Source organism: Elephantulus edwardii, unplaced genomic scaffold (assembly GCF_000299155.1).
Source record: "Elephantulus edwardii isolate Elephantulus edwardi_28Jun2011 unplaced genomic scaffold, EleEdw1.0 scaffold00052, whole genome shotgun sequence".
Taxonomy (NCBI): Eukaryota; Metazoa; Chordata; class Mammalia; order Macroscelidea; family Macroscelididae; genus Elephantulus; species Elephantulus edwardii.
Window position 1 is genome coordinate 1,695,612 of NW_006399802.1, and position 25,727 is coordinate 1,721,338.

Sequence of the window (25,727 nt, forward strand, 5' to 3'; positions counted from 1 at the left end):
ATCCACACAGTCAAATGCCTTTGCATAATCAATGAAACACAGATAGACATTCTTCTGGTATTCTCTGCTTTCAGCCAAGATCCATCTAACATCTAATATTGTTGCTGATGTTAGATGGACCATACTCATGATTGGTTGTAATTCAGACCCGTGTGATTCACTGGTTGATGTCTTTAAAGTATATTTCCAACTCTTGCTTCCTAATCTGTCTCTCTTAGAGTGGGTGACCCAGCACCGCACCTAGGATGTTACTGTTGTTAAGTGTCGTCGATTCAGCTATCACTCATAGCTGCCCTATGAAGAATGGACCTTTACCCTGCATTTCCTGTGTCATCTTCATCATCTCTGACACTCTCAAGCCCACTCTAACAGTCACTGAGTCAATGCATCTTGTTGAGGCTCCTCCTCTCCTTCACTGACCCTCCATCTTTCTAAGCAAATGTCCTTTTCCAAGGACTGGCCCCTTCTAACAACATGCCCAAAGTATGTGAGATGAAGTTTCACTACTCTTGCCTCCACAGAGCACCCCGACTGTATCTTTTCCAGGACATACTAGTTTGTTGTTTTGGTATTCTGTAGATATCCGGCACTCACGTCCAATACCACAAAACAAAGGCATCAGTTCTTGTTATCCTTGTTCACTGCTCAATTTTCAGATGCTTAACAAGTAATTGAAAAGATTATAACTTGAATCAAGTGGAATTTAGTCTTCAAACTGACAGCTTTGCTCTTCAGTACTCTGGAGAGGTACCTGACAGCATACTTGCCCACTGTAATACATTTTTTTATTTCCTGGCTGCTGGTGTCAAGGGTGTTGATTATGGAGCCAAGTAATTACGGATCCAATGAAGTAATTGACCATTCCTAACTCTTCTCCATCTATCATGAAGTTGTCTGGTGGTGTGTGGTTTTTGTATTCTTTATGTTGAGATATAACCTATATTAAAGGTGTTAGTATTTTATTTTCTGCAACAAGCATTTCAACTCTCTTTCAGCAAGTAAGTTTGAGTCATCTCCATAATGCAGGTTGTGGGTGAGTCTTCCTCTGAACCTGATGCCACATTCTTCTTCATATAGTCCAGTTTCTCAAATGACTTAGTCTGCATACAGACTGAATATGTTTGGAGAAAGAAGATAGCCTTGACATATCCTTCATCTTTACTGATTTTAAGGCGTACAGAGTTCCCTTCCTCTATTCATACCACAGCTTATTGGTCTAAGTATAGGTTTTGCATGAGCACAATTAGGTGTTCTGGGATTCCTATTCTTCTCCATGTCAGCCATAATTTGTTATGATTCACAAAGTCAAATTCTTTTGCATTGTCAGTAATACACAAATGGACATCCTTCTGGTATTCTCTGCTTTCAGCCAAGACCCATCTGACGTCAGCAATGATATGACTCACGTCAGGGCTTCCTCTAAAGCCAGTTGAATTTCTAGAAGTTCTTTACTGATGTACTGTTCTAGCCATCTTTTAAAAATCTCCAGCAAGATTTTACTTGTGTGTGATATTAATGATATGGTTCAATAATTTCCACATTCTATTGGATCACCTTTGAGGGGGTGGGATGGGAGTAAATATGGATCACTTCTAATTAGTTAGCCAGGTAGCTGTCCTCCGAATTTCCTGGCATATCGTGGTAAGCATATCTATACATGCCTCTGTTTGTTAAAAGACATCACTTGGTGTCCCATCAAGTCCTGCAGCCTTTTGTTTGTTTGTTTGTTTGTTTGTTTGTTTGTTTGGTTTTGCTTATGCCTTCAGTGCAGCTTGAACATCTTCCTTTACCACCATTGGTTCTGGATCATACTCTTCTTCCTGAATTGCTTCTGTGTCTGACAATTCTTTTTGGTATACTGACTCAATGTATTACTTCCATCTTCTTTTGATGTTTCCTGGATCCTTCAATATTTTGTCAATGGCATCCTTCAGTATTTCAACTCAAGGCCTGAATTTGTTTTTCAGTTCTTTCAGCTTGAGAAATGATGGGTGCATTCTTCCCTTTTTGTTTTCCAGCTCCAGCTCTTTTTGCATATTCCCTCATAATATTTTGCACCTAATAAATATTCTATTATAAAGTAACATGGTCATGAAGTGCAAGTTACTTAACCCTTTGAAGGCAAAACTTTTCTGCTTTGGAAGTTTTGTTAAAATCATGTTTTTCAATAATTGAAGGCATTTTAAATGAAATAAAAACACTTTTCAGTAATAAGGCAGTTAGTGGGACACATATGTCCCAAGGGGTCTCTGATAGAGGGATTAGTGGGATGAGGACTGTTGCATTTAGATTCACAGTCATACTGGCCCCCACCAGGTGGCAGCACTCACTAAAAGTGTAAGAGAATTTTCCACTAATGCTAGAGGTAGAAAATGGTTAGTCTGCAATACAGACCAGTACTTATACTACAGATCAATAAATAAACATAAGTAAACCTGCATCTCTGAATAGTGTGACAGTGATGTGTCAAACGTGGTAATGGGTACCCATGGTGGACAGTGTTGGCTGGAGCTTCCCAACTAAAACAAGCCTGGAAGCAGAAGCAGCATCCACTTCCGAAATGGCTTGCCTCCGGAAACTCTATGTACGAACAGTGCTCAGGCCTTTCATTCATAGGGTCGCTATGAGTTGTCTACCACTCGACGGCATCTAACAACAACAAACCTGCATCTACCTTGCTTCGTGGGTACTCTGTCCCTGTCAGGGTCTGTAAATTTGAAAAGAGGCTTTGATTCTGCAGGAAGATGCTGTGGAGTTGAGAGAGAGACAGATGCCAGCTATATATAGGAGCAGAATCTTTGATGTGGTGAAAAAAAACCCATGAAATTGTTCACTAAAGGTAAGAAAGTAAGCACAAGTAACTTTATGCTCACCTTGCGTATGTGGTAAACTGACAGTGCAGTCAGAACCTAGGCCCGCATTCACCAGGTTCAAAGTTCTAGTGACAATGACCTCCATTACAGGGTCGACTGGCCAATTTCAGAAGCTCCCTTTTCTCTGTGGCAATAAGGGGTTCTCCGTATCTCGGTTTTTCTGAGGCAAAGAGCGGTTCATCTTTTCATCTCATGTGTGAACAGCTCTGAGCTGCTTTGACCAGTCTAGATAGCTACTTTCTGATTCCCAGGTAAAAGGGCACAGGCTTTTTGGGCATCTAGTGACTAAATTCCATTTTCGTTTCCTCAGAACTCGCAGGTGAGCTGTGAGGCCTCCCGAGGCGGCACTTGAGACTATTTTATTTACTAACAGGCAAATCCCTGACAGAATTAGAAAGCTCTGTGGCCCATTTTCTGTTCTTAGCTCTCCACCTCCCAAACAGAACTTACAATGACAAGTCAACCGTGCCCAGGGCCAAAAACAAGAGAGAAGTCGCTCCTTACCTCAAATCCCAAATGTGCATCCTAAAGAGGGTCAAAGTCCAGAAACAGATTAATAGCAAAAGAATTTCTAATGCTGTCCCCCCAGGTCACAGATATTGTAAAGATTTCCCAGATGTATTCCATCCACTGTAATTTGACACCTAGATTCAGGTTATAAATGTGTCTATGAGGAAAAATTCATTTAAACCAAGCCTATTCCTCAAGGGGAACCCCAAAGGGCAGCAATGCTTCCCTTCCTGGCAGCTCCAGACATCACCCCATCAGCATCACCACCAAGTCTCCCACACAAAGATCTCAACAAGAGAAGCACTGAATTTCGTAAAAAATTAGGCTGTGTCTTCAAGCCTACCACCTGTGTCTTGCCAAGTAAATGTAAACCACTTGGTGCATGAAGTGGAATCCTCTCACTTTCCTCCTCTATTAAAAGAACACAATAAATGCCAACCCGGAAGGCTTTGTTTTAGATATGAAATTAAATAATGTTGTTGTTATGTGCCATCAAGATGACTACAACTCATAGCAACCCTATGCACCATAGCTCTGAACCCTGCCGTATCCTGAACCAATGTCGCTGCTTCTGACACACCTGCACCCACTGCCATAGTCACTGTGTCAATATATCACATCCAAGGTCTTCCCCTCCTGTGCTGACCTTACCCTTCCAAGCATGATATCCAACTCCAAGTGCTGGTCCTTCCTGGCAACTTGCCCAAAGCATGTGAGATAGAGTTTTAAAATCCTTAACCCCAAGGAACAACCTGGTTTGTTCTCTTAGCAGTCTATGACGTTTAACTCTATGCATTATCCAAACGCATTATATCTATTCTATGAAATTCATTACATTAGAATTCCCAAGTGGTACAAAAAGTTAACAGTTATCAGTATTCTCCAATACCAAAAAACTAGAGGGTCAAGTCCACCTGAAGCACCTCCAAAGAAAGGCTGGTGATCTGTTTCTGAAAAATCAACGATTGAAAGTTCTATTCTGACACACATGGTGTTACCACACTTCACAACTGTAACTCAATAGCAACTGGTTTTGGTTTTGTGTTCATTTTATACTCTTTTTTTTTTTAAAGTCTAGACTAGTTTTCCATATTTTATTCTGATATAGTCTTTTAAAAACAAAAGGGCACAAACATTTGCACTTAACAATGTCTTTTTCTTTTGAGATGTTTGATGTTTTCTTTTCAGGCTTTTGGTCACCAGGTCTGAGCTGGGATACTGCCCATTTGTTGTGAAAGTTATCAGAAGGGTCATCTTCAAAGTAATACTCCAGTTGGGTTTAATCACTGATTAGAGGCATAATTTCTTCTAGGACATTTGTAACAGACAAAATATATATAGGTTTTCACGTTGGGGTTTGTTTCTTTTTCCCCCATTGTATATTTATGATATTACAATTTACACATATTTTAAGCAGGATTCCCAGAGTCAGCAACCACGCCCTCACCACACTTTGTGCTTGAGCCAGATAAAACCAATGGCTTTGCCCAGACTGAACCTGCCCTCCGGCGCCCCCATGCCTTTGCTTTTCTCGCCCCGTCTTCCCTATCTCACACAAAAATGCATTGCCATCCAGTCAGAAGCAACTCAGAGCTGACCCTCCGGTGGATTCCGGATGCTGTAATTCTCATGGAGGGAATGGTCCATCTTCCACTCTCAGAGCCACCAGTGGACTTGAACAACTAGAAGTGCACAGCTTAGAAGTAAGCAGCACGACTTCTTATTCAGTCTCCTTCCACCTACTTCCTGGGAAGTCTCCCCAACTCCAAGCTCTGTGGCAGCAGGAGCCTTGTCTGTATCATTCAGACATTCCCTGAAGATGTAAATCAACACGCTAAAGAACATCTTTGAGTGTTTCCCGTGTGACAGGCACTCTATACAATCTTATATGCATGAGCTGCTTCTTCTGTCCTCACATCAACTCTGTATGGGGCACACTGGCATCTCCATCTTCCTCTGAAGGATGGGGAAACTGAGGCTCAGTGAGCTGAACAACTGTCTAGATTACACAGCCAATAGTTGCTGCTACCAGGCTTCAGGGTCAAGCTGACTCCAGAATCCTGGATCTTAATGAACTCACCATGTGGCTAGTGTAGGTGAGGCTGGAGCTTCTAGACAGGCCAAACAGGAGAGGGAGTTGCAGGTACTTCCAAGAGCACAGCCCCTCCCTTTCTCCTAGCAGGGATGTTCACAGCTGTTCTTGGCTAGTCCTTTAAAAGTATTGTAGTCTGGGTTTTAAAACTCCCTCCTTTTGAGACGGACCCTGGAGACAGGGTCCTATCCTCCATTGTACCAGATGGAAATCATTTGCCTGCAGGGAAATAGTTTAATACAACCTAGAATTAATAATTCATTACAAATATTTCTTAGCTCCTCAGACAGAAGGTCTAAAAGTGATACAAATTGTTATTTTGATTGGCTTTAATGGGATTTCCCAATGGAAGTCTGGGCTTATTTGCCTCTGTAATTGGTAGCCAGGTAGGTAGTAAAACAGTACAGAGAAAGCCTGGGGAGAAGAAAGGTTGCAGCAACTCCACAGCACAATGTCCCACCATTGCCAGTCAGCTGGGGCCTCTGGTCTGTTGCTCATTCTCCCACCTGTGTAAGTGTGTGATTCTTAGTCACTCGGCCACCACAGGGCAAATTGCCCCAACTCTTCTCATGCTTCCACCAGCTCAACTCAGTTCTGTCAACTCCAAGCCATTGTCCCATCGCCATCAACAACCATATCTCCTTATCAGACCTCCATGCCATCTGCCCCACTCAGTCTTTCCGTACTGCTACTGAAATGTCCATACACTTCCTGATAGAACCTTCCTTCTTGGGATCCCTCACCTCATCATCTGAACTTAAATTTATTTGGACTAGACTGTTTTGAAGTTATTGGTCTTTACCTCTACTCCCTACTCCTTATACTATGAAGGGTCACAGTTTGAAGCTCATCTTGTCATTTAAACTGGTACACATCCAAGATCCGAAACTCCCATGATTCTTTCTGAGCACAGCCTCTCATCCAGATGAACTGGCTCTTCCCAGAAAGCCCTAAAAGTCCCTACTCTCTTTCAACCACCAACTATGAAATGGACAAAAAGATAATTTTCAGTAAATTCCTCTCCTTTTGATATATAATCAAGACATCAGGAAAAGACAGAACAAATCCATCTTTGCTCTTAAATAGAAGGGCAACCAAATGTGTCACAGAACACAGAGCCAAAGCTAGAAGGGATCCTGGTGGCCAATCTCTCCCAGTTCTCACCCAATATCTGAAGCCTCTCCTCAGCCTTCCTCCCAGGGGAACTATGCTGTCCAGGTCAGAACACTCCCAGTGGCAGGAAACCCCCAGCTCAGTTCACGTTTGGAAAATTCTGCCCATTTGGGAGGTTGTCTTCAACTCATTTGAAGGCTGCTGCCCTTTAATCTCTCGATTTGACAGCACCCAACAACAACAACAACCTTCTCTCTGAACTCTGGTAGCTCAGACAGCTGCACTGTCAAACCAAAGGCAAATGGTTTGAATCCACCAACTGCTCTACAGGAGAATGATGGGCAATCTTATTTTATGTGATTTACTGCCTCTTAAAACACACTGGGGGGTCACTAGGGGTCAGTTCCAACTCAAGGGCATACAATATCACCTACCTCATTGAACATGGAGGGGAGGTAAACTTCAGAGACAATTCAGCACAATACTTGACATACACAAGTGCCTGGGTGATGTAATCTATAGGATGGTACATTGATAACAAAAGGTCTCTCATCTGTGGTGGTTCGAATTCCTTAGAAGCACCTTAGGAGGAAGATGGGCAGTTTCCTCTCACTCAACATTTACAACCTCAGAAATCCAATGGAGAGTCACTGTGAGTGAGAACCGAGTCAGTGGCAGTAAATTTTTGGTTTTAACCCCTTCTCCAAATTGGCTACCTCCTTTGGTCATGTTCCAATTAGATAGCATTCTTCTGAAGAGAAACAACCACCTAGAATCCCACATTACAGATGTGACCTGATCAAGATAGCAGAGGTCAGGATTTGTTTTCACAAACAACTACCTGACTGAGTTTACAGACAACAATAAAACCCCGAGATCTTTCATTCCCCCTACCAGAGATATTTCTTATATGAACTTCTGGTAAGCTTTGTGTCACTGTGCTGCAGTTATTGTTATTGTGTTGGTGAAGAATACTGAATATACCACGCATTGCCAAAAGAACAAACAAATCTGTCCTGGTATATGCAAAGTCAGAGTGCTCCTTAGGAACAAAGTCGGTGATTATTTGTCTCAATACTTCGGGCATGTTATCAGGAGAGGCTTGTCTAGAAAAGGGCATCATGTTGGAAAGTAAAGGATTAGCAAAAAAAAAAAAAGGAGGAGGAGAAGAAGAAGAAGACCCTCAATAAAATAGATTCACACAGTTTCTCAGTCCATTTGGTTGTAGTTGGACATCCAGGCTGTTCCCATATTCTTGCGATGATGAATAATACTGCTTTGAATATTGGTGTACAAATCTCCGTTTATGTCTCAGTTCTAATTTCCTCAGGGTTTATCCTAGCAGTGGAATAGCTGGGTCATACGGGATTTCTATGTTCAGCTTTTTGAGGAAACATCAAACTGCCTTCCAAAGTGGTTGTCCCATTTACAATCCCACCAACAGTGTATGAGAGTTCCTATCTCTCCAAATCCTCTTCAACATTTATTTCTTGATGTCCTATTAAACTTTGCCCCTGCTACTGGGGTGAGATGGTATCTCATTGTGGTTTTGATTTGCATTTCTCTTACTGCCAGTGATTTAAGCATTTCTTCATATGTTTATTGGCCATATGAATGTCCTCCTCTGTGAAAAATCTTCACGTCTTTTGCCCATTTTGTAATTGTGTTATCAGTCTTTTTCTTGTGGAGGCCCAGTAGTAGTCTATAAACTTTATTATGAAACCCTTGTTTGAGGTGGTATTGCCAAATGTTTTTTTTCCCAGTCAATAGAGTTTCTTTTCAACCTATGAATACTATGCAGCACTTAGAAACAACAATTTTAAAAAATACTACATAACTTGAGAGAGACTGGAGAGCATTATGCTAGTATACTAACTCAATCTCCTAAGGACAAACATTGCATAAGACTATTATTGTAAAAAATAGAAAGATAAAGCTGGGTAGGGTAGAGGGACAGCGCAGGAGGGGAAGACCCTCTATGAGGTGGATTGATTCAGTGACTCGGTACTCGGGATGGGTGTGTCAGAGGCAATGAGATTGGCACAGGATAGAGCACGGTTTAGGGCTGTTGTACATAGGGTCGCTATGAGTCGCAAACGACTCGACGGCACATAACAACAACAACAACTAGTAAAATGTGTATGGAGTCCAAGGTGGGGAAGGGACGAGAACAAAGGGGCAAGGATGGGTAGGAGGAAAATTACAGGGTCACACAATCTGGTGGGCAAGGAAGGGAGTAAAGGGAATGGGAAAGATTGGATGGGGATCTGAAAATATGGGGTAATGGTGGGCATAGTCCAACGGGGATTGATTTTATAAAACACAATGTATGGAAATGATTCTATGAAACATAATGTCAATAAAGCAAAGCATGAAACACACACAAATAAAAACCCCACTAAGTACATGAATAAAACACACGTATATGAATAATTACATGCATAAAATAAAAATTACATTCACACAGTAACTACACAAAGAGCCAAGATTATGAGGCTGATATTGGTTTGGACAAGGATTCATTCTGCTATATATTGTGTCATTATGAGTCACTTAAAAACAACAACAAAATGGAACCATTGCTCTCTTCCTCTATCTAGGTCTATAGCCTATAACTATTCACTCATTCTCATATCTAGAGCAGCAAATTTGAAACTGGCCAGAAATTTGGAACCGGCTCTCTCACAAAACATTGAAGTTAGCCGAAGAGTAAGAAGAGAATCTTTCATTCCTTACTATAATTAAGGAGGGTTTTCCTTTAACTTCTTTTCTCTTTGGTTTCAGTTTTCTAATATTAAATATAATATTAAATATTATATACCTCATGCACTTGCTGCGAAGGGTCAAGGACTGCAGCCTTCAGTATGGACTGAGGCTCAATGTCAAGAAGACAAAGATTCTTGCCACTGGACCAATTGGCAGCGTCAGGATGGATGACGAAGAGATTGAGAGTGTTCACAGCTTCAGTTTGCTCGGCTCCACAGTCAACACTCTTGGCACCAGCAGTCAGGAAATCAAAAAGCGTATCGCGATGGGCAAGTCTGCTGTTAGGGACCTCTCAAAGGTACTCAGGAGCAACAGTGTCTCTCTGGAGACTAAGGTGCGCCTGATACAGGCCATGGTCTTTGCAATCGCTTGTTATGCATCAGAGAGTTGGACAATGACTAGGGAGGACAGAAGGAGAGTTGATGCTTTTGAGCTGTGGTGCTGGAGAAGGGTACTGAATGTACCATGGACTGCCAGGAAAACAGATTCATCTTGGAGAGGATTAAACCAAGCTACTCCTTGGAGGCAAGGATTCTGGGGCTTCGCCTGACATACTTTGGACATGTTGCCAGGAGGGACGGGTCCTTGGAGAGGGACATCATGCTTGGGAGGGTGGAGGGACAGCGCAGGAGGGGAAGACCCTCTATGAGATGGATTGATTCGGTGACTGGGATAATCGGGATGGGTGTGTCAGAGGCAGTGCGGTTGGCGCAGGATAGAGCAGGGTTTAGGGCTGTTGTGCATAGGGTCGCTATGAGTCAGAAACAACTCGATGGCACATAACAACAACAACAACAAATACCAAGGTATATACTTGGAGAGAGCGTTAGTGGCATAGGCGTAAGAAGCTGTGCTGCAATCCCAAATGCCCACAGTTCAAATCTACCAGCTACTCCATTGGGAGAAAGGCGGACAATCTCCTTCTGTGCATTTATTCCTTCTGAAAATCTGCTGGAGGGTCAGCTATGGATCAATTCTAACTCAACAGAAAACAACAACAGGCATATAATTTATCATTTGAATTTTCTGGGTTTGCTGTTTGGTGTCTGACACTAATTTTGGGAAATTCTTGGCCATTAATTTCTTCTACTCAGGTCTCTCCTCTCCTGATATACCTGCTATGCAGATATTGCTCTTCTTAAAAGTCTCTCACAGACTTAGAATTCTGTTCTCTTTCCCTATTTAAAAAAATTATTTTAAACTGGTTTACATACAAAGTTCATAAAGTTTATATGCATTGTGTTTCACAACAGATCTTTCCCCTTTCATTTACCCATCCCTCCCTCCACCCATCAAATTGTGTGACCCTATGATTAAGCCCACCCCTCTCCTCCTTGGACCCTCATCTTTATTCTACAATAATTCTATTATACCGTATTTGTCCTTATGAGACTGAGTTAGTTCACTCAGCATAATGGTCTCCAGTCCCTCCCATGTTAGGTAGTAATTTACAAAATCATTGCTCTTGTGTACTTCATAGTATTCCATTGTATGAATATACCACAGTTTCTCAATCCATTCCACTGTGGTTGGACATTTGTCTGTTTCCATGTTCTTGCAATGGTGACTAATGCTGCTATGAACATTGGGATACAGGTCTCTGTGCCTCCGTTCTCATTTTCTCAGGGTGTATTCCAACCGTGCTTGCTGAAACTGAGGAGACCTGAAGCACTTGCTGCAGAAGGTCAAGGACTGCAGCCTTCAATATGGATTGAACCTCAATATCAAGAAAACAAAGATTCTCACCACTAGGCCAATTGGCAGCATCATAATAGATGGGGAAGAGATTGAGATTGTTAACAAATCTAGTTTGCTTGGCTCCACAATCAACATTCTTGGTACCAACAGCCAGGAAATTAAAAGACATATTGTGATGGGTAAGTCTGCTGTCAGAGACCTCTCTGAAGTACTGAAGAGCAATGATGTCAGTCTGGAGACTAATGTGTGCCTGATACAGGCCATGGTCTTTGCAATGCATCAGAAAACTGGACAATGACTAGGGATGGCAGAAGGAGAATTGATGCCTTGACTTGGAGAAGAGTATTGAATATACCATGGACTACTAAGAAAATGAACAGATTCTACTTAGAGAGAGTTAAACCAGGCTTCTCCTTGGAGGCAAGGATTAAAGATTCTGAAGCTTCATCTGACATACTTTGCACATTTTGCAAGGAGGGATCAGTCCTTAGAGATGGACGTCATGCTTTGCAGGGTGGAGAGACAGCACAGGAGAGGAAGACCCTATGTAGGATGGATTGATTCAGTGATGGGGGTAATGGGAGTAGGTGTGTCAGAGGCAGTGAGATTGGCTGGCACAGGGTAGAGTAGGGTTTAGGGCTGTTGTAGATAGGGTCGCTATGAGTCACAGGTGACTCAATGGCACATAATACCAACAACAATAAATGTTAATGACATATTTGATCCAGTATTTCTATGTGGTTGAGATGGGAGGAGAGCTTGCAGAAGTTCAGCCCTTGTTATCAGAATCACTATTTATGCTCTTTTTATAAATTATGAAACACTCGTGGTTTTTCAATAAAAGAGCTTCATGAATCACCATATTCCTCAAGTAAAACTTACATATAAATTAGAATAATCTGTCCTTTTGTTCAGAGGTTTGTTTGGGGATTGGTTTGGGAGGGTGGTTTTTTGGTGTTTTGTTTTTTTATTACAAATATGGGTTAGCCTTGTTTGGGAGAAATATCTCTGTCCAAGAGTCAATTCTCACAACAGTATCTTTGACTGCATCAGTTGCTGTTACTTTGTGCCACACAGTTCGGTACAGGTGGTCAATGTCAGTGACATGGCATATCTGTAAAAATTTCTTGGATGAATGAATGAATAAATGAATGAAAGAACATCCCAGCAAGGAACAGGCAGCTCTTTGACAATTCACTTGTAATCTTTAAACCTCACATACACAGCATTTATCTGTCATTGAAAAGAATGTAACAGACAGGAGAAAAAACTGTAAACAAGTCAAAATAAAAATAAGAGATGGATTTCCAATTTGTTTTATCTCCCATAGAATATTAGAGTTGGGATGGATCTTAAAGATCCAAATGCAAAAACCATGGTCCAGAAAGAAGTGACTAACACAAAATTCATCACTAAAATCCAGGTTTCCCAGGCTTTAAGACTGTGGCAACTTGCTCACTTTGCCTTCAAACATTCCTCAGGCTCACAAAATAGGCATATTATTTTCCTTAGAAAGCCATTCTTTGCTAGGCTCATATAAAGACAAAGAATGCTCACACATTTAGAATGTACTTTAAAAACTATCCTTGGGGGGAGCTCTGGTGGCCTAGTGGCAAGAAGCTGCACTGCAATCCCAGAGGCGCACGGTTCAAATCCACCAGATGCTCTGCCGGGAAAGGAGGGACAATCTCCTCCTGTACCAGTCAGATCCGATTTGACACACACAATAATAAAATAATTTTTAAAAAATGCAAAAAGTTTCAAAAAAACAACAAACTATTATTGAAAAATAGATATGATTACTGAGCAAAGAAAGAAGAGTGAGGACATATGAAATGCAACCTGGATTTTAGTGATGAATTTTGGGTTAGTCACTTCTTTCTGGACCATGGTTTTTGCAGTTGGATCTTTAAGATCTATTCCAACAGTAATATTCTATGGGAGATAAAACAAATTGGAAATCCATTTATTTTTATTTTGACTCATTATTACTATTTTGACCCTTGGGTCACTTTGAGAAGATAACAAAATGAGGGAGAGTGTGGCTTGAACTAAAGGCACCCTGGACCTCCAGAGATCCAGAAGTGAGAATTCTAGAATAAGCTTTGTCATTAACCAGATCTTAGAGCAAGATCACAACCAAGCTTAATCTTGCTTAAGCATCTCAATATTTGTAAAGGATTTCTACTTCTTTTCTTCTTGCTAAGAAGAATTAGGAGAACTTTTGCCCCATCCCTACCACTACCACTCTCTTCTGTAGCTCCCAGATACGAGAGGGACCACTCGTCTGGCTGGTCAGAGGCCAAGGCATACACTGGGTGATGTTCACTAGTGGAAACTCTGACTGTGACATGAAAGTCAGAAGTCTTTCCCTGGAACTACAGGTAGAAACTAGGCCAGGTCAAGCCTACTTCCCGGTGAAGGTCCAATCATCTTTTCTCTCCCTCTTCAGTTGGGTGGGAGGTTCTGCTCCATGGACTCCATTAAATTCTGGGATAATGAGGAGGACACCTCAATTGGATCTCCTCTAGCCTAAGAAATGATGCTCTACTACCCTACTTAGTTTTCTGTAGTGGTTATTGTTATTGTTACTTGCTGTCAAGTCAAGCACAACTCATAGCAACCCTATGAACAAAAGACCTAAAGCCTTTCTATAACTATTGTCATTTCTCAAAGTTCATAGTTTCCTGAGGCATGTTGTCTAGGAAGTGGATGCCACTCCTGCTTCCAGAATTATCAGGTGTGGGGTGAACATCTAGGCACTTGTAGATTGGCAACTCCTAGGAAGTAAGGAAAGGAAAGTTTGAAAGCCTCTCCTAAAAGCCCAACTCTTACTACCCACAAAAGCACACAAATAGTGTGCCAGATCCTCTCAACCTTTAGGTGGCCAAGGGTAGACATAGGGAAACCAAAGGCAGCAAACTCATTCAGTCACATCCTCATCCATTTTCCCTGGTGTGCCATATGAATAGTCACATTTTCCTGTGTGTTCGATCGCATAAAAGAAGATTGGGAAGCTCTGAATACGAGCATGTCCCCTTAACACCAGCCCTGTTAATTTTTAAAACATATGACTCCTCTCATCAAGCAGTCCTCAAATTCCTACATACCAAGCTTCATCGGAAAAGTCAAACTCAATATACCAAATTGTCATTCTCATCAAAAGTTGATGAGAATTACTTTTAGACTATTCTCCCCCCCATAGACTTCAATGCCGTAAACATTTGTATTAATGGTGACCACTTGAGGAGTACTCTTTTGGAATGAACTTTTTTAAACTTGGGGAGGACATTTCCCCAAGGGTTGCCTCTGAGTGACAAGAGACCTCAACAGTGCATCTTCATGAGCATCCAAGAAAAGTCAATCAGTGGATAATTGAGGACATTTATTTACTTGAAAACAAAAGTACTACCATCACCGGTCACTGTTGAGTTGATTCCAACTCATGGTGTGTCAGAATAAATCCGTGCTGCTCTGCCTTGTCAGACTCATCCTCCAAAAGTAGATCACCAAGTTTTCCTATGTGGACTCAAACCTTCGGTTTTCCAGTTGAAAGACTCCAAAAAGCAAGGTGGCATTATTATTATGCACAATTACATAGAAATGTAAAACTTGTATTAATGTTCAAGACAAAGCATGGAAATTCAAAGAAAAGTTAACACTTCATGCCAACTTTGGAATGGAGTCCTAGACCTCTGAAAATACTTGTTCCTTGATCATTGTTGTTGTTGTCGTCATTGTTGTATACCCTTGAGTCAGAACCAACCCATAGCTGACCTTCCATCAGGTTTTCAGAGGCAGTTCTTTGCACAGGCAGAAACTGTCCATCCTCCTGCAGAGCAGCTGGTGGCCTCGAACCATGTGCCTTCAGGAGTGCAGTGCACTTCTTGCCACTAGCCCACCAGAGCTCTCTTTTACTGTTGGTGTGGTTGTTATGTGTGGTGACCCTATGCACAATAGTTCTGAACACCTTGCCCAATCCTGAGACAATCTCACTATCTCCAACACACCTACCCTCATTACCCCAGTTATTGTGTTAATCCATCTCATCCAGGGTCTTCCTCTCCTGTTCTGTCCCTCCACCCTTTCGAGCATGATGTCCTTCTCCAAGACTGGTCTCTCCTGGCAACATACCCAAAGCATGTCAGATGAAGCTTCAAAATCCTTGCCTCCAAAAGAGCAACTTGGTATCTCCCTTTCCAGGACAAACCTGTTTGTTCTCTTGGCAGTCCATGTTCAATACTTTTCTCCAGCACCACAACTCAAAAGGTATTGATGCTTCTGTCATCCTTAGTCATTGTACAACTCTCTGATGCATAGCAAGTAATTGTGAAGATGATGGCCTGGATCAGGCACAAACAACTTAGTCTCTCGGCTGACATCACTGCTCTTCAGCACTCTGCAGCAGGTTTTCCTAATACAATTTGCCCGTTAGGTGTTTTTAACTGGAAAATCTCAGAGAAGATGATCCACAAAGTCTAGAATTTTTCTTATTTAAAATCAAGCTATTAGATTTAAAAACAAGTTTTAAGCCTGGCACAGAATTTATCCTGTGGTACAACTTTCAGCCAAACAATAGACAGGACTATAAGGTGAACAATAACACCAAGGAGATCTTTAGAATGATCAACCACATTAAATCAAAAGGGCAGCATTTTTCCAGAGATTAGGCTCAGAAAACAGTAAAGGATAGACTAGAAGGATGAATGGAATAAAAAAAAATCATCTAGAGAAAGCGGGAAGAGAGTTGTTACAGTGTGGGGATTGCAACCAATATTACAAAACAAAATTCATAGGAATGCTTGAGTGGAATATCTACCTGGTTGTAAACTTTTCCTCAAATCATATTTTTTTAAACAAACAAACAAAAAAAGACATCTGCAACCCTCTTTCCAGAGAAATGAGAACATTCTCTAAGGACTAATTATTTTCTGTCATCTCAGACTCAAACTGACCCTTTGAATCAAAAGGCTTAGAAATTTTCCCCATTGTCTACATTTTCTTATTCAATACACCTGAATCCACAATTCCATGGCAATTTATTACATGACTACTGCTTAACTTAAAAAGCTACAAATGGCAAGACACTGCACTGCAATCCCAGAGGTATACGGTTCAAATCCACCAGATGCTCTGCTGGAGAAGGAGGGGGCAATCTCCTCCTGTACCAGTCAGATCTGATTTGACGGTACATGTAAAAATAATACAATAAAAATAAAAATTTTAAAAAAAAGCTACAAATGATGCTCCTATTTACCAAGAATTTTCCCCAGCTATGTGTGAGTCTTATTGTAGCTTTGGCACTAATTTCCTTTTGCTTTATGATGATGAGATATATATATATATATATCCATGTAGTTCTCATGGGGAAAAAATAAAGTCTAACTCTTAGAAAGATCACACTGCTGAGCCACTTAGTCACGGCAGCCCTAGCCCTGCAGAAATGCATCAGTTAACAAGTGGTCATAATTTGGTACACAAGACTGAAAAAACCCATCAAAATGTGTTGCCTTCAAGTTGGAACTGACTCATGGCTGAGGCCTGGAAGGAGGCTGTCTATCTATCATTCAAGAAGTTGCTGGTGGATTCAAACTGCAAGAGAGGTGTGGCCTTTGGTTTAACAATGAAACTCCTTTCAACACTTGCTGCAGCCTCTCTGAAGGCACTGCTGAGAACTGTGGCCACTGCCTCCACTGAAAGGCCCATAGGGAAATGTCAGATCTGTCAGAGAAAGGTGGCTACTGCTGCTTCTTTTTTTAAGAAACTGGCGTACATAACTGATTGTGTCTCCCATCTTGCTTTGACCCTCAGGAAGCTCAGAATCCAATTTGAACTCAACTCTAGTGACCCTGGTGGCCTGGCTGGAGAGAGCAGAGTGGGTTGAGAGTGAAGGGGGTGCACACTGTGGGGCCAAAACTGCTTGGCAATACTATCACTTCCAGAAGCACCACAGCATCACCTCCTTCTAGCCTCCCACCCCCACCCTCTAAATCCCTTCACAGCAGTCAGATTGGCTCCTCGTATCTCCTGGTTTGAACTCTGCAAAAAGGTTTATTCTTGATCTTATTATTAAACCCAAAGCCCTGGCCCCTCCCAGCCAGTTCCCACCATTTCACAAATGCCTCGTACTCCACTTTCTGCCTTCCTTGCTCCTTACACCTGGGACATTTCTTGGTTACTGGTCAAAAGTAATGTCTTTACTACCTCAAGCCTTCTTGCAAGCTAGTCCCTCTGCCTAGGACACTGCTCCCACCACCCTTCGCGTGTGCAAGCATAAGAATACAAGGGCATGAAGGGCCATGAGGGAGGCCAAAGGTCTGGGACTGGGTTGTGAATGATGGGAAATCATGAAGAGCTTGTAGACAGGGGCTGGGCATGACAAACACAAGGCCTTGCAACAAGGGAGTTCTAACAGAAGCAGCAGGGACAGAATAAGAGGCCCTGGGAAGGAAGCATCCAGATGAGCTGTGGAGTCCAGACCACAAAGTCTTTGGGGCACCTAACCCCAAAAACGAAGTCACGCCTCATGTGCTTCTCCAGCCCCACTGTCCCTGACTTCACACACCTACATCCCAAGCATCCCAACCAATGAGCAGTCCCTCCATACCTTTGCCTACACTGTTCCTTCTGCTCAGAATGTCCGCTCCAGACAACTTCCCACCATCTCCTGGGATCCAAATTGTGCTCAGCCCTTAAGATACAGCACTGATAGCACCTCCTCCAGGAAGCTGCCTCTCTCTCTCTCCACCTGGCACACCTGTCTCTTCATACCTCCCTCTCCCTACACCACCTCCTGGTAGTGGGACACAGTCCCTTATGACACAAAATGAGCTCCCAAGAGAAAGAAAGCCCACCAGTGCCTTCTCTTCTTCTTCTGACTCCTGATGGGGGTTTAGGTCATCACTGATTATGAAATTCAATCATGTTCAGACCACAGTGCAGCCCCTTCCCAGGGCTAGGATGTCCCAGGAGTAGGCAGTGTTAGAATCCATCCTTCAGCTTGCCCCGAGGCCCACCAGCCTGGAGAAACACCATGTTCTGAGAGCAGAATGGTTCATGAGGAAGCACAAGAGGCATTGCTGGTGGCTTCTTGGCTAGACAAGAAACAGGCCTTCTCCCAGTTTAACCCCCTGTGACCTTTGAACTTCCTGGGAGGTCAGCAGCACGTCCCCCTTCCCCAGCTGTCTCTCTGTATCTGGCCCAATGGGAGGGAGGGCCCTGGGCCCGTTCCATTTTGCACCCGTATTGATCTGTTGGCAGCAATGGGCTGGATAATTAGCCAGGAATTAGGGTTTCTATTACAGCCAGGAGGCTGCTCCAGCTGATTTATCACCTGAATAATTTACTGTGATTGAAAGGAAATTAAAATGAACTCCATTTGACAACTGTGAGCTTTTATGGGCTTTAGTGAAGGCTCAAAAGCCAGATTAATAGCCTGGTGTTGGTTAATAGTCTGCCGAGAGTAAATACGGCAGGCTGTGCTCAGCGGCCTTCCTGCCGCGGCCGGAGGAGGGACCGGCTCCAGCCAGCAGAGCCCTCACCAACGACAACGTCAATGGGAGTTTTACTGAAGCAGATTCCGCTGTCCAACACACACACACACACACACGTCTACCAGTTGTTTCTTTCCTTTTTTTTTTTCTCTCCTCTCCAAGGTGATTTTTACTCTCTCCACATGTAGGGAAAACAGAATTGCTTTTTCAATAACCATTTTGAAAAGGAAGTGTTTCATTGCTCCAGGAGTGTGTGTACATTAACCCCTTCTACCCAGGGCAAAAGGTTTACCAAGTAAAACCTTTATAAAAGAAGGAAGCCTCAGCCCACCCACTACTGGTAGGTCTTGGGGAAAGCAGCAAGGCTATTTGCCCCAGAATGGCTGGCAGGCCCCCAACCCAGCTATAGAGAGACTATGCCACCCACTTGGATTGAAGTGGAGTAATCTGGAGGGATCTGACCTTTCCAAACTTACAGCAAGAGTTCTGGGATGGTAGGCCAACTCTGATAGTAAAAAGCCAATTGGAAAACTGACTCCCAGAGCTGACAGGACATGTGGAGGCTTATCTTGCACAAGGTGGGACAGAAGATCCAGCTCTGTGACCTCAACAAGTCCTAGAACCTTCCTGGGTGGACCATCTAGAAAAAAGAATCTTCCCATCTGGAAAATGGGGCTCACAAATCTTCTCCTGCCTGTTTGGCAGGCATTTAAGCTGAGAATCAATGAGAGAATAGTTGTGAACCTCCGTGAAAACTGTAGTGTCAGGCATGGGTGAGGTGGATTATTGCTGTTACTGTTAGGTGATTTTTGTTGTTGTCATCATCAAAGCCATGGTTACTACTACCACAGATACAGAAACTGACACCCAGGAAAAAAGTGACTTGCTCAACACAGCAGTGCCAGAACTCAAATCAAGTTCCCCTAGGGCTGAGGCCAGCAAACACACTTCTCCACCAGGCTGCTCGGTGATGTATACAGCAATGCCCGCCCCCATCTAGGCCGCAGAGAAACAACCCTCCAACAGCTTCATTTATCACAGATGGAAAAGGCAGCCTGTCTCAGTGGCCAACAACATCACATCCCCTTCCAGGCGCCACTACCATGATGCTCTGGGCCCCATAAGACAAGCCCAGGGAGACCCAAGGAACCTGTACCCTTGATGCACATGCCTTCCCCACCCATGGCCCCTTGCTAGGACTGTCATTTGTCCAAAGTGATTGCGAATCGGGCACGAGGGTATGTCATTCATAGTCCAGTGCCTGTGTGTGTGCACAGCAGCCTGGCGGCCTCACCTTCCATCTCTCCTCATTATGGTGCATTACAGGGAGGTGAAGCAGATTAACCAGAAAACACTGAGTCAGTCATTATCCTGCCACACGGTTCACCTGCAGGCCCCCGCCTCAGAGCCCACAGTCAGAGACAGGCCCGCAGACATGCCCGAGTCATCCTGAAGGACACTTTGAGGCCAGGCTCCAGGAAACAGAGCCCTCACAAAGTCTAATTCAGGTCCTCCTTCCCATCGGCTCCCCATTGCTATATGGTCCTATTGTTCCGTCCTATAACCCCTCTCCTTGGATGGTCCCAGAGGAGATACTGTCTCCCTCCCTTGTTAGACATTTAGGACCCTCACTCAGAATCTTCATGCTTGTCTTACAGGGTCTGAGTCCACAGCATGCAGCCCCTGGGAGATGTTACAGAGACACGCAGAACTGGTGTCTGATTCAGCCCTGCGTGCCTGGCCCTATGCCAGGCTCATGGCCGACATGCAAAAAAATATGTTGGATAATGAGCTTATGAGCATCTGAGCAAGTGAGTGATGGATGGTTTCTGGACTCTTCCCAATTATGGCGCCCTATAGTCTCTGCCCACGGCCACTGGGTGGTATAGACTGTTAACACACTCATCTGCTGATGGAAAAGTTAGCAATTTGAGTCCATACTGAAAGCCCTGTGGAGCACAGTTCTACCCTGGGGTGACAAATGATGTCACCTCACCCTGAGATTCAATGGCAGCTGGTACTGGTTTCTGGTATACGTTGTTGTTGTTATTGTTGTGTACTGTCAAGTTGGAATTGACCCATAGCTGACCCTCTGGTGGGTTTTCAGACGCAGTGAATCCCCTGGGAGGAGACTGCCTACCTTTCTCCCATAGGGCATCTGGTGGATTTGAACTGCATTGTCTTTGGGATTGCAGTGCAACTTCTTACCATTAAGCTATCAGAGCTCCCTAGTCTCTGGTATAATCTTGTTGAATTTCTAAGTTCTATAAAATATGATTCAGAGTCTTGAGTTACTGTGAAATGCAGAAGGAGTCATTAACACAGAACGTCCATGTTCAGTGAATACTTAATAGGAACACCAGCAGTCTGCAGCCAGGAGGCCAGGTCAAGTACAGAGACCTGGCACTCTGATCTTTACCAGTCACTTGCTGGATGACCTAAGACAAGCCCTATCCCCTTTTTGGTCCTTTATAAAATGAAGTGGACTACAAGCTGGCCTCTGTTGATTTTATGGTCTTGTCAACAGTTAAAAGAGAAATTCCCAAATTTGGGGAGGAAGGTGGACCCTATCTAAGGAAGTGTTCCTTATTTAGTTCTCTCTTTCTCTCTACGATGCCAAAATGAAATGTGGTTTCAGTCATCTCTGTAAAGGGCCTGAGTAGTGGGAGGAGGTCATCTGTGATGGAAGCCCAGGATCTAGAGTGTGTGGGATCAGCCACATTCAGCATCTATGGCCATACTATACCCAGTGTAGGCTACACTCAACTTTAATGAGAAAGACCAAAGTCCTCACTCAAGTCTACAAAAGTAGACTCACCCCCGCCCCACATTACCACCCACTCCCCCCACAACTCCCTGCACCCCAGTCATGCTCCCCCTCACCTCAGACCCTTTGTACCTGCTTTCCCTCTGCCCAGCATATCAGCCCCACCCCCACATCCCTAGCCTTGGTTCTGTATTTCCCCATTTCCCCAAGACCAGTTCAGCCCCTGTTCTGTGCTCACAGAGAAAGCCAGACATTTCCTGGAACAACAAGTGAACCTGTAATCTGCAATAATTAGGGTGATTCTTATTTATTGTGATTCTTCTGTTCACCTGTAAGTTCCCTGAGGGTAGGTCCAAGCCTATATTGTGTATGATGTGCCCACAATGCAACATGCCTCTGTGCCTTGCACATAGCAGACACTCAATAAATACTTGTCAAGCGAATACACGACTTGCTGTGTGGCCTCAGGCAAGTATCTTCATCTCTCTGGATCTCAGTTTTCCATTTGGAAGCCAAGTGGCTAGATAGTCTTTGAGAGTCAACTCATTAGAGATGTTTAGACTCACAGCATGGTGGCCCCCAGGATCTTACTCACTCCCCACCTCCAGGCCCCCCTCACCGGGAGCAATGGACACACGCTTACACTGTTTTCAATGGGGTTTTTTTGGAAACTTAAGAAGCATGAAAATGCTTCTCTCCAGATGTATCTATTAGCATTTAGAGGCAGCTTAGAAAGGCCTGTTCTCACCACCAGAAACCAGCTAGGAAAGGGCTGGAGAAAGGTGTTGCTTGTGGCTTCTGGCTCACCCACCAGAGTGAGCTGGCTAACAGGAAACATGTGTGAGTCCCCAGCACCCAAGAGGTAATAGACTACACTCTGGCTGGGCAGAGGAAGCCCTCTCCCAAACTAAATCCAGCACCTTAGGCACCTCCTTCAGCCCCAGAAAGTCTCTCCCTTGGCAAAACCTCTGGACGCTCCCTCCATAGTCACAGGCAGTGACTCCCCACTGCCCAGTGGGGAACAGGGCGGCTGCTCAACAAAGGGTGGTCTTCCTGCTTCCCCCCCTACCCTGGCACAAAATTCTGGAGGGCTTTTGTCCAGTGAGACACTTCAATATCTCCAGAATCTAGAGGGCATCCTTTCAAAGCATGCCAGGGAGGCCTAATAAGAGGGTGGCAGTACCATGGTGATACTGGCCTGTCATTGGTGGTTACATATGCTCACCATCGCCTGACTGGAACAAAAGCCCTGAACAACCTTATTCGCGGTAACCCAGGCGATTCCAACCCTGGTCTAAAAAGACTTGAGAAGGAATTCCATTCAGCATTGCAGAACAGCCCAACAAGCCATGCACACGCCTGAGAAGCAGAAACTCTCCAGAGCCCCCACACAGATGCTCTTGACCTTAGTGGATGCTGTGATTTGTCAGGTTTGGCCAAGAACAATGTAAACCCACGAAGAGAAGGACCTGCTGAACTCTCGCCCACATCCTGCCAGAAACCCTTTGCCTTTGAGGGAGTGCCCCACGCCTGCATTTCAGTAGTAGGTGTGGTGGGCAGTGATTTCCAAGACATACCTGCTCAGGCTTGATGGGCTCCGTGGTGGTGAAGATGTCCGAGTAGTGCTGCCTCTCAAACACACGGTCCAGCACCTCCAGCTGCTGCTGCGTGAACAGGTCTCCTCGCATCTGCTTCCGGAGGAAATCTCTGCCAGGCAGTGAATGACCGTTCGGGACCGGAGACTCCTGAATACCTTTGATGATTATGAGAGAAGAAGGTGAATGGAGCTTATTTAAGTCACTAAAGAAAGACACATGAGACACGAAGACTGGGAAGAAGATCTAAAAGACCTATAAGCCCAGCCCTGTACCTGACAGGAAGAGTAAAGCTTACAGCAGAGGCACCGCACTCGGAGGCACGTGATGAGCAGTGTCAGCCCCCACCGCCCTGTGGCAGGCTGCTGTGTGAAGCCCTTCTGACATGCATTATCATACCTAATGCTAAGTAGGTGAGATTACTTTCCCAATTCGCAGATGACAAACTGAGGCCTGGAGAAAGGAAGTGATTTGTCAAGGATTTGAGCTCAGATAGTCTAAGACCAGAGATGACATCTTTCATCATGATAGGAATGCTCTGTCACCCTTGTGCTGAAAACCCCTTGAAGGGATGATTTTGCCCACAGCTGGTGTCACCATACCACATGACCAACTGATCAAACATTATGCTAGGAAGATTGTAGCAGACACACTTAGACAATCCTGGTGGGAGTGTTTGAGTTATGTGCTGACAATTTTGCAAGGTCTATCAAAATCACAAATCCCTTTAAGTTACCAGTTGCCCCTCTGGGAAATTATTTTACAACTAACCGTGCACATATGCAAGTGATACAGATAAAAGATTTAGGAGCAAAAGACTAGGAAAAACTACAAAGTCTATTTGTAGGGAACTAGTGTGATAAAGGAAGATCTGATGGCTTAGTGATAAGGAGTTGCACTGCCAACCCAAAGGTACACAGTTCAAGTCCCCCAGCTGCTCCACTGAGAAAAGGTGGGCAAAAGAAGGTCAGCTATAAGTTGGCTCCAACTTGATGGTACACAACAACAGACAAAGTATGGTATATTAGCACAGTAGAATATTAAGCAGCCACAAAAAGTGAGAATATATGCACAAATTTGCATAGAAAGATCATCAAGATATATTGCTAAAAGAAAAAATATACCCAAGGTACGGCATGTGTAAGATACAACTTTGCAAGGAAAGAGGAAAATAACCAGCCTTTATGTGTATCTGTATAACTGCGTACAAGGAGTTCTCAAAAAAGAACTTAAAAAAAATAAACTCTTACAGTAGTTAGCCATGTAAGCTATGTAAGCCATGTAAGGAAGAGAATGAGGGAGAAGTCTCCTATCATGCTTTTTGTGCTTTATTTTGTTCCGTTACTGTTGTTATGTGCGATGGAGTCTGAACCTCCAGTGAGTTTTCAGAGGCTGTAAGCCACACTGGAGGAGATTGCTCACCTTTCTCGCTTGGAGCAGCTGGTGGATTCAAACTGCCTGCCTTTGGGTGGGCAGTCCAGCTCCTTAACCACTAAGCAACTAGTTTTAGAACTTTATATATACAAGCATTTCTAAGAGATATGGCAGATTCAGGTCCAGAACACAATTACAAGACAAACATTGCAATAAGCCAAGTCACAAAATTTTGTTGTTGTTTCTATATGCATATAAAGTAATGTTTACACTATATTACAGTCTATTGAGTTTGTAAATGTCATTATGAAAACGTTTGAAATATTGCATGGTTGTCCAAAATGTGACAGAGAAACACAACGTAAGCACCTACTGCTGGGGAAATGGCGCCAATATGTTTTTCTATATAAACCTTCAAGTTTGTATAAAACCGCAACACAATTCATTACCATTGAGCTGGAACCAATTCATAACTGACCCTCCAGGAGATTTTTGTAAGTCTTACAGGAGGAGACTGCCCATCCTCCTGCCACAAAAACACTAGCAGAGTTGAACCTCGAGAGCAGCACAACCTTCATGTTAACAGCACAGATGCCTGGAGGATAGGCCACGCATGCTCCCTGAGTGCAATAAAGCAGACTGAAATCAAATAAGGAGTGCTTAGATTGTCTACTTTGAAATTCACCTTACAAACAAGGCAAAGGAATAAGTTCTCCGTGTTCTCTAGTGTTAGTAATTCTAATTGTGACACTCCTTGGCAATAATGCTCATGTTTCAAAGAAATTATTTGTGAATTATCAACGCAGAAAGGAAATGAGAAGAAATCTTTTGTGAGCCTTGAGCCTGAGCTATTCAGAATAAAGCACAAAGGGAAACATTTAAACAAGGCAGTGGCCTCAGCCAGAGTCAGAGGTGAGGTGTCTGTGTTGGCCCCTGGGAAGCCTGTGGAAAATGAGCATGTGTCAGGTACTGACAGGTGGCTGTACCCGAGGCCTTGCTCGGCCCTCATTCCAGAATGCCGCTGCCTAGACCTCAACACATATGTCGACATGCCACCCTTGTGAAGAACAAGTCAAACCAAAGACCATGAAGCAATGGAGTATTTTGTCACTGAGACACTACTGTCCCATCTGATGGCAGTGACAATGCAGAGCCTAACAGTGGAACAGAGACACAGCTTTGGGTGCTCATATAAGTGACCTTGCCTTTCAGAGAACCCATGGTAAAACCAACAAGCTGAGAGCATCCTCTAAGGAAAATGCCTCCAGAGACAGCTCATGAGCTTCTGGATCCCACTTCAATTTTGGCTCCAAAAGATGCCATAGGCTGGGCCAAAGCCTGCATGGCCTGATCCCCATGATGTGTGGGCCAAGGAGGGAACTGCTCTATCTGACCAACGATGCCAGGCCTAAAGCCAGGGATGCTCCTCTGGAAGCCTGTGATGCT

The 25,727-nt window shown here is 43.7% G+C and overlaps 1 protein-coding gene across 10 annotated transcripts in view; it reads right to left on the reverse strand.

Annotated features, from left to right (window-relative positions):
* Window positions 1-25,727, reverse strand: part of PAX5 (paired box 5) — a 198,148-nt gene that overhangs the window by 104,231 nt on the left and 68,190 nt on the right. For all 10 annotated transcript variants that reach the window (XM_006886846.1, XM_006886853.1, XM_006886850.1 and 7 more), the window contains one exon: window positions 22,890-23,065. In XM_006886846.1, coding sequence (XP_006886908.1) covers window positions 22,890-23,065 — 176 coding nt within the window. The remainder of the gene's footprint in view (window positions 1-22,889; window positions 23,066-25,727) is intronic.